General features: G+C 31.3%; 1 protein-coding gene across 1 annotated transcript; it reads left to right on the top strand.

Annotated features, from left to right (window-relative positions):
* Positions 1-1,429: 1,429 nt before the first annotated feature.
* LOC123300978 lies at positions 1,430-10,644 on the top strand. Its single transcript, XM_044883675.1, has 9 exons — positions 1,430-1,642; positions 3,175-3,335; positions 4,114-4,181; positions 4,378-5,504; positions 5,881-6,007; positions 6,198-6,826; positions 7,488-7,709; positions 8,200-8,333; positions 8,636-10,644. The coding sequence occupies exons 1-9, from the start codon at positions 1,541-1,543 to the stop codon at positions 9,975-9,977; spliced, it is 3,912 nt and encodes a 1,303-aa protein (XP_044739610.1). The 5' UTR covers positions 1,430-1,540; the 3' UTR covers positions 9,978-10,644.
* Positions 10,645-14,150: the final 3,506 nt, after the last annotated feature.

The raw sequence follows: 14,150 nt of genomic DNA, 5'->3' as shown, positions 1-14,150 counted from the left end.
TCACTTGATTTCCCATCGCTTCCACCATTTTGTTATTGACTATAAATAAAATTAATTAAAAAACTTTATTTTTCATCGTGTTAGTAAAATAAAGATATCAAATTTTTGAATATTAATATGCTTGGAATTTGAACTAAGTAAATAAATTGTAATAAATTATTCAAAATTCAGTGAAACGTTTTAGGTACAGGGCCAGACATAAAATTTGACAATCATTTCGAAATGGCTGGAAATTTGAGAGACTGTTGCCAAGGCTATGCCTAATAATACTGATAAGAGGAGTAAGTACAGCAAATGTGTCCTAGCACCTAAACCAAGAGGGCCTCTGTGTCCTCCTTGAAAACAGCCTGTCACGCTGAAGCGAAACGTCTCCGGGTGGGAAGTGTTATTTTAAGCAGATGAAGCTATAAGAAGCCAGAGTCCACAATTTCTACGCTGGGATTGCCTCACAGAAATGATTGTGGACCCAAATATTGTACACCTGACTCCCTGAAGGTACAAATAGTATAGAAGGTTAATCGTCCTCTATCGTCCTATGGAAGATCTCCAAGTTATGAAGTTCAACCGACAGTCTCTTGTCAAGATTCCCAAACTGTATTTTGGTGAGTTTCAACCCAATCCAGTAAAATGATCTAGGTGTGGTGATTCACAGCTTGACCTGTCGTAGCCAAAGTTTCGTCCTAATTTGCGGTGATTTTATGAACACCTACACCAAAAATTTGTTCATGGCATCTATATTTTTAAGTGCTACAAACTTGGGACTAAACTTAGTATACCTTGATATATTTCATATACACATGGTATAAAAATTTCCACACTTCTCTAAAATGGTTCTAGCCCTAAAATGTTTTACTGAATTTTCGATTTATTTTGAGTTACCATTTACAATAAATATGTAAAATATTATACTTAAAAGTATGTAAACTCAGTAGGCATAGTTATTAATCATTGTTTAGAAAATTCTTAAAATGAATTTCGAAATAACAAATTGTATAAATAAACAATTAAACGAAACCAAAACATTCAATTAAAAACTTGCAAGAACACGAGATAAAAATCATAAAAATATAATATTAAATAAAAAAAAAAACGTATTAGTAAAATATACTTTCATATAACATTTTGGTAAAAATGCGCAAGTGTAAAAAATTATTACCAAAATGTTTTCATTTTATAATTTACAAACATTACCACTAGTTTTGTGTTTAGCAAAACAGTGTTTCGACTTGAGTACGAAACTCGAATCTTTTAGTGTCCAAAAAGTATGAATAATAGAATTAATCTAAATAACCAAAATCAAAATAAAAAAGTGTTGATTTTTATAAAACTGTTACAAATATGTAAAAATAATGTGAAGTGTTCTTTTAGTTGTCCTAAAAGTTAAAAAAAAAAGTGTGTTATCCTAAAAGTGTGTACAGTGTGTTTGCATGTAGGCGACATTATTTATTATAAAACTTTTAAAAAAAAATTTAGTTAGGTTTTAGTTTTTATACGAATTTTTATTTTTGGTTAAAATGTAAAATACAAAATTTTATTACTCATGGATCGGAGATTTCACTATTCTCCGAAAGACTTGTTGAAAATTCTTGAGAGTCCGAGGAATACCAACGGAACGCATTGTTGGGATCTCGATACAACAACGGTATGTATATAAACAAATTTTTTATTTTGAAATTTGAAAAACAAAAACAAGTAAGTTTTGTTTTTTGTTTTGACTTCGAGGGAAATAACATAACCTCGATTTTTTTTTACAACGATATGTGGGCTAATCAAAAAAATTGGTGATATATGATCGGATTAGCCAGGTGATACGGAGATCGATTTCCATGGTGTTTTGATTTGACGATTGAATTTTACAATCAATCTAAATTTGATTTTTTATTTAGTTTGATTGAGGTCAATCGTAATTTGATCAAATCTATTTTTCTTTCGTTATGAAACTTTAGGATTGCGAAACGATTAATCTTCTGGCAATATTTTCAGAATTATAGTAAGTTTAAAGCTTCGGTAGGTATATTGTATGCGGTCTTTATTGAAATTGTTTGGGTCTATCATGGTATGGTATGGTATGGAAGTTAGCGGGCCATGCTCGAGCATCGCGCCTCGAAACAATGGTTCAGAGCACCTAGCCAAATAGACCCTTGTACTCTATCCCCGCTACACTTTTCAGTGGCTATTATAACCAACTGATGTACTAAAACCTAGGATTTGCCTAGCGCTGAGTTTCCTAATTTCTTCTGGTTCGACTATGGTCGGACCAAACCATTTCCTTCGCTGCTGTATGAGCGTCGGGCAGTAACAGAGAAAGTGGATCGATGTATCTTCTGAATTTTCTCCTGATAAAAATCCAGATAAAAGGAGGTATTTTGACTTGGTAGTCATAGAAACGATTTGAAAAGGTTAAATTTTCAAATTACATTCTCTCATGTATTAGATTAAGGTACCTGAGATGTTTTTTGGCACAGGTCTGATCTGTCTTCGACACTTTTTTGAAATATGTAGCTCAATTAAAAAATATAAATTTATATTTCTAGATATTGATTATTCTTATATTTCTTTTGTCCAAATCCATTTAAGAAATTGGATATGTTTTAAGCTATAAAATAATATAGCTTTAGGGCCATATGCCATATTGTTTCTATTTGTAGTTAAATTTTCAGATATATCTTACAGCCTAAAAATTTAATCTAACTTTCGAGAAGTTAGAAATTATTAGCTTTAAATTTTGAAAACGAAAAAGTTACCATTGGCGCATACACGCCCAAATTGTGATAGTTAAATCGATCAAAAGGTTAGATTAGCGAGATACTGAAGTATTTGCTGATTAACCATAAGGTGGATTAGGTAACTGTCTAAGAACAATGCATCTGGTAGAAGCCCTGGGGAAAGATAAAAAGACCAATTTGTACGAGAAGGGTGTAACAAGATGGCGCCACAATTATAAATAAATTATTATAAAGACTAAAAAACACGACGCTGTCTGATTTTCACATCGCCTAAGGACTCCGATGAATTGCATTGCCTAAGAGCCCCGGCATAGATTAATCGGGCACTGTAGCCCTTGATAATCAAATAATGACATATTTTTATACTTCAATTTCATCAAATTTTTATAAATATGCAGCCAGTTTTTTTCTAGAAAAATATTCATAATATTCCTCTATTTTTTTTCAGCTACTTCGACAATTCCAAGACAATGTTAATCAAGCTGTTACCCTTGATTTTGCAACAGCAGCGTTGGTGTTACAAGGAGCTGCAAAATTATATTCTCTGCGAATAAATTCACTTGATAAAGATACAGAAGCGTATATGTTACGATTATCCAGTTTTTCAAGGTACTTATTAAACACACAATAAATAAATACAACAGGTTACGTAAATAGCGTCGTAAAATTTAAGAAAATAAAGGGTTTAAAAAAAAATTATAAAAAGGGGTTGAATAAATACTTGAAATAAAAAAATTGGGTCAAAATTATCAATAAAATTAAATAAACACTTACCATTTGTTGGGTTCAGGATAATTTGGATCGTGTTGAGTCCAAAATTATCTGGAAAATAATAATTAGTTATTAAATTAGCAATCAGTTATGAGAATTAATTGTTTAAATACCCTATAGTTTAATCATCTTACGGAATAAGATGAATACTTTTATCGTTGTTATCGTCCTTAGATATTCTAAGTCAAAAGTCGCAAAAACCAGGTTTTTGAGAATATCTGATTTCTTTTGCCTTCAATCGTATTAATATTTATTTTAAAAATTGCTTCCATTTCAAAAATGAATCAACGTATAAAAAATGGTTTCCGACGAAATTTGTAGAGAATTTTATTCTCTACAACTTTTATTTAATGTAAACACGATTGAAAGCATGAGAAACGAGATATTCTCAGCTCAGAAAACTAACTTTTTGTGATCTTTGATCTTGAATATCTAAGGACACTGATACCATATACGACTTTTGAGACAGTATTTGTACTGTCAAAATTATGGTTTGTACAAATATTCAGCTTATTTCGTTAGATTCCGAAATTGACCCCCCCTCCCTTTTTTGACTAGGATGAGTGGATTACCACGTTTAGTAAGTTGATTATTTGACCAAAAATTATTTTTCTAGAGTTGAAGAAGTTCAAAATGTACCAGAAAATGAAGAACCAGAAGAAATTCCGGTTCCTGTAGTAATAGGTAATTTTTGACATCATTAAAATTTATTTTCGGCCACTTTCTGGAAAATGTCAGATCTTGGCTAGGACCTTAATATTAAAATTTTCACACGAAGTCTAGATTCGTGAAACAATGAGAATAGTGTAATTTTCCCTTCACAAGTCATTTGTTTTTCCTGATAACGTAGCTAAAAATACTCTCTGTTTTGTTATTTTAGAAAAACCCATACACAAACCAAAACCCATCGAAGAACCTATAATCGATCCAATTATGGGTGAAATTGTTGTGACAGAAAAACCATCAACTCCAGTTAAAAAAACACCGAAACCGGTCGACATCAACGTGTATTTAGAAGAATTATTCGTTGAATTGCAAAAATCATTACAAAATTTCGATCCAGAATCTGCTTCGAAATCCATATTTACAGTTGTAGATCGTCAATTACGTCGAAGATGCTGTGATATTTTTATAAAATATCTAAACGAACCAATTCCGTTAATGGAAGTTTTAAGGAGGTTCTTAAACGACGTAGATCCAGATTTGGTGTTGAAACCGATCGAACATAAACACTTTTTAGCAACGAAAATGATTTTATTAGTCGATGTTCGTAGAGAGGTGTTTATACCAAATTTGTCAAACCAGGATGATCAACTACAAATTCGTGTTGCCTTAAAAGAATATCTTTTGGAAGAAATTGTACGACTTACATGTCATGACGATTGTCTGCCTCATGAGGACGCAAACTTGCCTCAAGGCGGAGCCCAAACCGTTATAAATGGAACTTTGGATTCAGGAATTGACCAAAATTTTACTGTGAATGAAGTCACATCATTTGAAAATGAAAGTCAAGATCCCGAAATTCAGAATATTTCGAGTACCGAAGAAACTGTACTTAATAATACGACAGACACTGAAATTATTTCTAATAAAGATTTAGAAATACCAGTCGCAACTCAAGATTCTGGATTTGTTAGTTCGCAAGATTCGACAATGGATCAAAGTTGTATCGAAAATCAAAATGATAAGTCAAATATTGATACCGTGAATACTTTACCTTTGGAAGAAACTGGAGATGATGGCATACAACATTCTGCGGATCAAGAAGATATGTCAAATGTTGATACCGTGAATACTTTGCCTTTGGAAGAAACTGGAGATGATGGCATACAACATTCTGCGGAAGATACTGAATCGTTGCTTATTGATTGTGAAGCAATACGCGAATGTCAAGAGACAGCAACATCAATGACAGTTAACAAAGTACAATTTTTGAATATATTCGGATTATCCAAGAGACTTTTAAGGAAGAAATCGTTTTTTCGTTTACCGGATGATATTTTAGAGGTAATGTATTTTTTATTTTTATAATACAGCCGGAAAAAAGTGTCAATAGTGGAAAAATTGGGAAATATCACCGATTTGAATGAAATTTTTTATAACGTGTTTATAGGACCTCAAGGTACATTCAGCCAACTTAACCTAGTCATAAGAAGGCACCTGGCCTCAACGAGGGGCTCATGTAGCATAATATTTGTTTAAAATATTGACTAGGCTAATAAGACTAGGCTAAGTTGGTTGAATGTTCTTTGGGGTCCTATAAGCATGTAACTAATAGTTTCATTAAAATCGGTTCTGCTTCTCTATGCATCCGGACTCGAATATAATTTTGCTTGCGAGTTTTCATTTAAATTTATTGTATTTTTGGTTTTTTTTGTTTTAGTGGGCACGTATTCATAGAAAACTGGATGTAAGGACAAAAGAAACCAGAAAGAATCCTACAAAAACAAATACTGAATTTAAATTGAAGCCAAGGAATAAAAAAGTTTTAGCTAAATTTATTAATAAAAGTAAGTTATAAATAAAAAAACTTCAAAATGCTAAGTTTTAGCTAAAAAATTCGGCAAATTTGTCCTCATTTCAAATTAATTATACTGAATTTCGAAAGTTGATTCTTGTTTTTCTGTTAAATATCACGCTAACGTGTGAATAGACATTGTCGTGAATAAATTTCAATAATAATTTTCTAATTTATTTTAGATCGCCGATCAAGTTTAAATAAGATACATCTAGAAAAATTACAAACTCAATGTTTTATACCATTAGAGTCATTATCACCTAAAAATGAACCATCATCTCCACCTGAAGATGTAACTTTAACATCAGAAAATCCAATTTTAGTATCTGAAGATGTACAAAATACCCTTGAAGAGATGAAATCCAACGAAGATGAAGGTCTAGTAACAACACAAGAAATGCGTGGTACACCATTAAATGAAATATTTGAAAATAATTTATTATCATCGGCATCATGTTTTGATGATGAATCAGGCGTTGAACGTGATCGTGAACATTATGAAGATGATATTGAGACAGATAGTTATAAAACATTAACGCATTATAGTAATGTTGAATCGGGTATATTTACAGATATGACGTCCAGGGATAATACACCATCGTGTAATCAATCAACACGGAATAATAGTTTTTTCTCTGAATATCACGATGATATTACAAATATGACGGATGCGATGACACCAACAACCACGCTAATTAATCGTACATTGTTTAATCGTTTTGATACGGCTACCCAACAATTGGAAGAAGTACCTGAAGGAAATGTTTTGAATCAGATTGCTGAGAGAATGCAAAATTATCAAGAAAAGGAGGTACGTTTATTTACAGATTTTGGGTCATAGGTTAGGTTAGAGTGGATGGCTTGGAGTGAGACATCACCGAGTTTGAGAGATCACCGAGTTTGTTGAGATACCGAAAAGAGGGTAGGTCCATCCTGGGCAACTACTCCATGAACATAAATATTATCGAAGATAATAAATGAGAACTCTAGGATATGTCGAAATAAATTTCGATTTTTGCCCCAATTCCTAGATCAGTTTTTTGTATTTTTAAAATACGTATTTTCGACTACCAAGTAGTCATCGTCAGTAAGAATTAGCAAAGAGTAACATTCACTAGCTAATTCTTACTGATGATGACTACTTGGTAGTCGAAAATACGTATTTTAAAAATACAAAAAACTGATCTAGGAATTGGGGCAAAAATCGAAATTTATTACTCCATGAACCATTTTGATTGGATCTGAACGAAATTTTTTATGTTAGTTATTCGCTCTATTAGTCTTTATTCCAAATGTGGGAATTCTGTAACATACTTTAAATTTAACTTAAAATTTGGAAAATATGACCTAAATTTTGTGGGATTAAGATTAAAAATATTTGAACCAAATTTAAATTTCATGAATGTTCCCTATTGCTCTGAATTATGTATTTTTTTTTTAAGTTTATCGATTGGTTTAATTTTTTGTTTCAGAGACAATTATTAGAATTATATCGACGTGTCGATAAATGGCATCAAAGTATACGTGAACGATTAATGCAAGCTAAACGTCGTGAAAATTGGGACGTAATTGTTTACGAAGATAAAATATTGAAAAAAGTACCTGTAAAACCTGAATCAATACATTTTGCATTGCTTGTTGTTCGAAAATCACATGAGGAAATTTGTCGCGATTTTTTAGCTACGCTAATTTTGGTAAGCAAAAATTTGTTTTATAAACTCAGTATTATTATTTTAGAGAAAAATATTGTTTAGAACTTTTTTTTGTGTTTGGCGACAACTAAAAATAATAATAAAACATAATCGGGGTACTGTAAATGGATCCCTAGCACCTAGACCAAAGAGCTCTCTGTGCCCTCTTTGAAAACAGCTTGTTATGCGGAGGCGAGATGTCTTCGGTTAAGAAGTCGAAGCCAGAAGCCACATAGAAAACCTAGGTTTCGGACTCGAAACGTTCTAAACCTGAAGCAGGTTTCTGTAGGTGCAAATAACACTTATGGATGTTTCATCGTCCTCCATGCAGACCTTACAAGTGGAATCATCAGAGATCTCCATGTTATGAAGGTGGTAGTTCTATCGACAATTTCCTGTCAAGAATCCTACCACCCTTCTCAACTGGATTCTCTTGTCGCATGCCCTGCGAAAAATATGGGATATAACTAACTTATTTTCGTATTTTTTATAGGCAAACGAAGGAAATATAATAATTACCAAAATAAATGAAGATCCTTGGGCTGTCAATAATTTTACACTTTCAAAAGCAGTCGAGGTTGTTCGAAATCATGAGGTGATGAATGCACGAATGGGAAAAATGTCCGGGTAAGTTTCACAAAAAAATTTAGTTATTTATTATTTTGATCAAAAATTTGCTAAATATTATTACATTTTTAATTTTCTCAATGAGCAAAGGCTCTATGGTCTTAACATCAAAAATTTCCGCTATTTACAAGAGTCCTTTCATTAATTACGTAAGGATCATTTTTACGATTTTGACCTTTCCATCCCATATAAGTGTACATAAGATTTTTCGATCCCCACCCCCTCCCCTTTCATTACGTACGATTCTATATCATTCTTTTACTTTTTTGAGTTTATGTTTGTTTTTTGTTTTTGCCCCATAGTTCAAAGCTCCAAGGCAACATGTTAACATCATCATCTAGCTTGAGTAAAGAAATTCCACTTCAAGTGTCTGATCAAATACCATTCTTACATCGGCCATACGGTTCAGAACAATCTGATGATGAAGAAGACAACCAAAACGGAACAAGATCTGACGATCAGGTCTTTATGCAGAACGTTGATAATCTTCTAAACTATTACGATTCAGATCAAGATGAATTACAACCTGAAGCAAGATTGAACATCGAATATGATCGTCCTGTACCACAAACCGTCCGTCGACGTGGTCGTAAACCAAGAGTACTACCGAAAAATACGGGTAAAAATACATATGTGTTTGACAATAAAGAATACGATTCATCGGATCTTGATGATTATGTTGCGCGAATTGTTAAAAATGTAGACGCTTTCGAAAAACGCAGTCAAAGTCAAGAAGTTATTGTGAATAGTGATTTACCAGTAGTTTTAAGTGCACCAGGTTCAAGGAGAAAGACAAGAAATGATATTCCGTCTTCACCAAAGACTAAGTTATCAATTTCGAGACGTAACGAATTGAATGGCTCTCGGCGTAGAATTTATGATAGTAGCAGTGATGATGAGGATGACAACACACCGTTAACAGGACTTTATACACCTCGAAGATTACCAGCTAAGCGAAAGGCACCGGAAAGAAACACAAACGATTCATATTTAAAACGATTTAATATTTTCGATGATGAAAGTGAACCAGAAAATAGAGTATTAAATAGTGAAGTACAAGATCGAAGATTGTCTTCTTCGAAGTTAAAACGTAAATCACCTGAAAAAACGTCGAATTCTTATTCAAAACTATTAAAAAATTTCGATGAAGATCAGGAAATCCAAGAAATACGAAATAGAGCAGTGGTTAGAGTAGTACAAACTTCTATAAAAACCCCTCCGTTAAAACGTAAACCACTAGAGCAAAACACAACAGATTCGTATTTAAAACGATTTAAAATCTTTGATGATGATGAAGAAATTAATAAACCTGTATCTAGTAAATTGAATAATTACGCGGAACCAGGTCCCAGTGGAGTACAAAACCGTCCGGTTTCTAGATTATCGGAAGATTATGCAATTCCTGGACCTAGTGGATTACAAAAGAATCAAAGATATAAAATTATTTCGAGTGATGACGATTATTCATCATCTGATTCTGAACGTAGAAAAATGAATCGAAAACGATCTCCACCATCACGTAGTGTATACGCAACTAGTACACCGTTCGATAAAAAATCTAAAGTGTTGATATCACCAGGTGATAATTGTTTTAATTTATCACGAATTTCACCTGTTTATGGATTGTATGATAGTGATTCATAAATTTCAAGTGTGTGTGTGTGTTTTTAATTTGAACTTAATTTTTAACCTTCCCCCTCCGTCCTTATCAATCACAGTGAATAGCTCCCATATACGGAATAATGTAATTTTAACATATTGAAATTAAATTATTTTCTCTTTTTACTCCTTAACTTTTTTTAACCCTTCTCTTCCGACCTACCAGACAAAACTACCTTAATCCATAGTTTTAAAAAATTTTAACCAAAAATCAATGTATTGTCTCTGGAGTCCTTTCATTTAAAATAAATCAAAAATTTAAAAAAAAAAAAAGGTTTAATTAAGGTGCCGGCGCGGCGCTGAGGGTGTAAATGATGTAATTAATAATGATAATAATGGGGTATAACCTCCGTTTTTCAGATATGTATCTATAACAGAGGCCATCCATACCATTAATTTATGTGTGTAAATATGTAAAAATAAATAATTTTTTTTATTAATGATTCTGTACAAATGATTTATGTACAAATAAAAACTCGAAGTTTTTAGATTTTAAGATTTAAATCATTTTTTATTTTTAAGGTAATTAAACTTAAAAAGTTAAGCAAGTTTTGTTAATACGAATTTATCGCACCTCTTTGAATAATAATGAATTGGTTTTCGACTGAAAAGTATATCAGGTTTCCACACTCAGAGGAAGCTTGTGCAGTTTTACCATCTACCTTCGAAAAAAAAAAATTACTCAAAAGAATTGTCAGATGCAAAAGAGACGAAATAAGAACTGATTTTGTAAGAAAGCATGTCAATTTTCCACGTTTTTAGAAGTTTCTGTGCTAAGAGATAATTTTTCGATGTTATGTATCCTAGTTCATCCTATTTTAGTCAACACTGATATATTTTTGAGAGGTAGAAGCTTTATAATAATAATAATAATAATAATAATAAATAGCCTGATTTAGCTCCCTTGGGCAAAGGCCTCCCCTAGTACATTCCACGCTTTTCTATTTTTAGCCGTTCTGCTCCACAGACACCCTTGCATACCTTGTAATTTCATCTCTCCACCTAGTTGGTGGCCGACCTCTTTTACGTGGTAGATTTAATGGTACCCATGTTGTACATCTATTCGTCCATCGATCATCGTTTAGCCTTGAAACATGCCCAGCCCATTTCCACTTCAATTTTTTGATACAGACAGTTACGTCTTTGACATTTATTATTGATGTAATAGTATTAGATTTAACCCTATTAGCAAGTCTGTAATTTAGCATAGACCTTTCCATACTCCTTTGGCATGTTCTGAGTTTTTTATAATTTGAGATGGTTAGCGCTGAGGTTTGGGCACCGCACTACGATAAATTTTTTTAGCTAAACTTGCTTAACTTATCTATATTACTGTAAGAAATTCCACAGTTTTTTTTTTTTACTTGATAAATATGATTTTTCGTGAAAGTGAAATTTCTTCATTCATTGAATAAAAACTTTAAGCTGTCTAACTTGTAAAAAACATTAAAAAACATGGAATGTTGCTTCCTCAAAATGAACAAAGATTTATTTCTTTCCTTATTGAAATTAGGAGGGATGAAGTACACCTTGCTTATGCGAGAGGTTGCGTTATTGTAAAACATATTCAAAGAATTTATAAATATTTTGGACAAAAATTTTTCGAAATATGTTATTTTATGAAGGAATTTCACTTTTCTTTTGTGGTCCAAATAAATTGTCCTTTTTCTTTTTGTGTTAATAATTTATAAGAACTCGGATTAATTTCATAGTTAGGAAGCGTTCGAAGTTATTTTGTTATGATTCGGAGTATATATCATTTTCTAAAATTTCCAAATTTAAATGAGTGAGTTATTTTTGTATAAAAGGATGCGTTTATTCGATTTAACGCCGACAAACTGATAATTCTGAAGAGCATAAAATTCTGGCAGAGCTATTATAATATTTCTGATGCAAGTCCAACCGGTTTTAAATCAGCTAAGGGGCAATTCATTAATTACGTAAGCATTTTAGGGGGAAGGGGTTGTATAAAAAATCTAATCATGTCTAAAAATCTAATCATTCTTACGCAAGTTTTTATGAGTTAACATTTACGTAATTATTAATGAATGACTTCTAATCGTACCCAATTATACATTGAGTGTTGCGAAGTTTTTCGAATTATTCCGTCTAGTGTGACTTAAACGGTGAAGGGTATTTTTGAATCGATAATTCCTAATATTTTTCGTTTGATTTAATCCGAGTACAAAACTACTTAGTTTATAAAAATTGAATGTGTGATATTTAAATGTGATTTATAAATTAAATATATGATGTAACTTATAAGATTTTTCGATAGGTGCTAATATAATGTATTCCGGTAGCCAATAACGAGCTTGTTATGTTAAGTCACCTAAATTCCTATATATTATAAATGTCAAAGTAAGGATCTTTGTTTGTTTGTTACTGTACAATACTAGCTAATACATCAGAATAACACATGAGCATATAATTTATAAAAATCTGGACATTTTACTGCTCCTATATCTATGGTAAAAATTGAGATCTAAATGGGATTAGGATCCATTTTTCGGTCTAGGGACCAGTATTTTAGTCCAATTAATCGATATTTGTTTGATATCTTCACCGAAATTATTACCAAATTGGTGCCACTTAACATAAAAAAGCGTATAAAATTTTTTAGGGGCTCCGGGCCGCTATTTTTTATTTATAAAAGAAGAAATTGAATAGAAAAATTACTTCATTTTATGAATATATTTTTATAATAATTATATTTGAGGAGTTTTTTTGTAAGAAAGCAATTCATTTGGGAATTTGCAAGCTCCAAAACCTCTTTCTTGACTAATAAATTTTGAAATTTCGTAAAAAACCGTGTAATATTACTTTAATATATTTTTAATAATCGTTTCAAGAGTTTTTAAATTAAATTTGAAACAATTTTTTATCCACGAAAAAAGAATCCCAAAAAGCTTATTGTATGTCTTTTTTTCTCAATTCCATAAATAGAAAATATTAGCACCAGATTTTTTCTAATACAGGGTAGCTATCGTGTCTAGTTTATAATTTTAAATATATTTTTTAAAATTTATGTTCTGATGAGATACTGCCAGAAAATTCCAAATAATATTGAGCTAATTATTTGGAATGTTCTGTAAGATATTTTTTTTAAATTGTATAGAAATTCGTTTTGTGGTTTTAGAATTAAACTACAATAAATTTGTTTGTTTTTGTTGATTATTCAACGAAATAAATTTTTGTTAACTGCCATTTTTTTACTTCAGATTTTTTCGTAGTCATACTCCACAAAATGTTTTTGAAAAGTGGGAACAAATATTATCAAAAAAGCTTAACAAAACCCTTATAAATTTCTCGAATTTAATTTTCGGTACGACTACGAAAAAGTCGTAATATTATAATTAGTTCGCTTACCTTACAGTTCACCTAATACATGAAAGATGCAAGCAAAAAATCATTCAGAATCATTCAACGAAAATCTCCGAATCTAGATAATAGGAACTCAAATACGGATAATTGAAATTTGTGTACGATTTTTTGCTTGTATCTTTTAAATTATATACAATCCAACTTAATGTTCAAAAATAAGTAAATTAAGTAAATTTGATAGAATGAATAAGAGTGGACCATCAGATGATATCTTTTACTGGTGCCATTACAAGATCAATGTATGTTCATTGTTCACATAAAGAAAGTTCTTAGTAAGCTAAATTAAGACACTCATGGCTAATAGCTCGTTTTGTAGTTAGCCAATCAAAAAATAACTCCGACACAAATTTGATGAGAGACATCATTTCTGACATCAGATTGGACCTAGTTCTCTGGCTTCCTTTAATAGCCAATTTAAATCTTCAAAAGTAAGAGATAGAATAACACTTTAAATTAGAAGGTTGATTCTCATAAAAAAACTAACATTTTCTCGATAATTGCATTTAATCGAAAGAAAATACACTAGCTTTAGAAAAATGTTTTAGATAAAAGTTTTCAAGGACAAATAGGTCATTCGTCTGTGTTAATAACTTAAGTCAAGGTAAATTTTCAAAATCATTTAAAAATCAAGGCTAAAGCATTATTATGTAGCTAGCGTGTTCTTTTTTGATTAGATGCTTACGATTTCGATCTTTGAAAAAATGTTTTAAATAAAAAATGTTAGTTTTTTTATGAAATCAACTTTCTATTTTAAAGTGTTATTCTATCTCTTAT

Source organism: Chrysoperla carnea, chromosome 5, assembly GCF_905475395.1.
Source record: "Chrysoperla carnea chromosome 5, inChrCarn1.1, whole genome shotgun sequence".
NCBI lineage: Eukaryota > Metazoa > Arthropoda > Insecta > Neuroptera > Chrysopidae > Chrysoperla > Chrysoperla carnea.
This window is presented reverse-complemented; position numbering and strand designations above follow the sequence as displayed.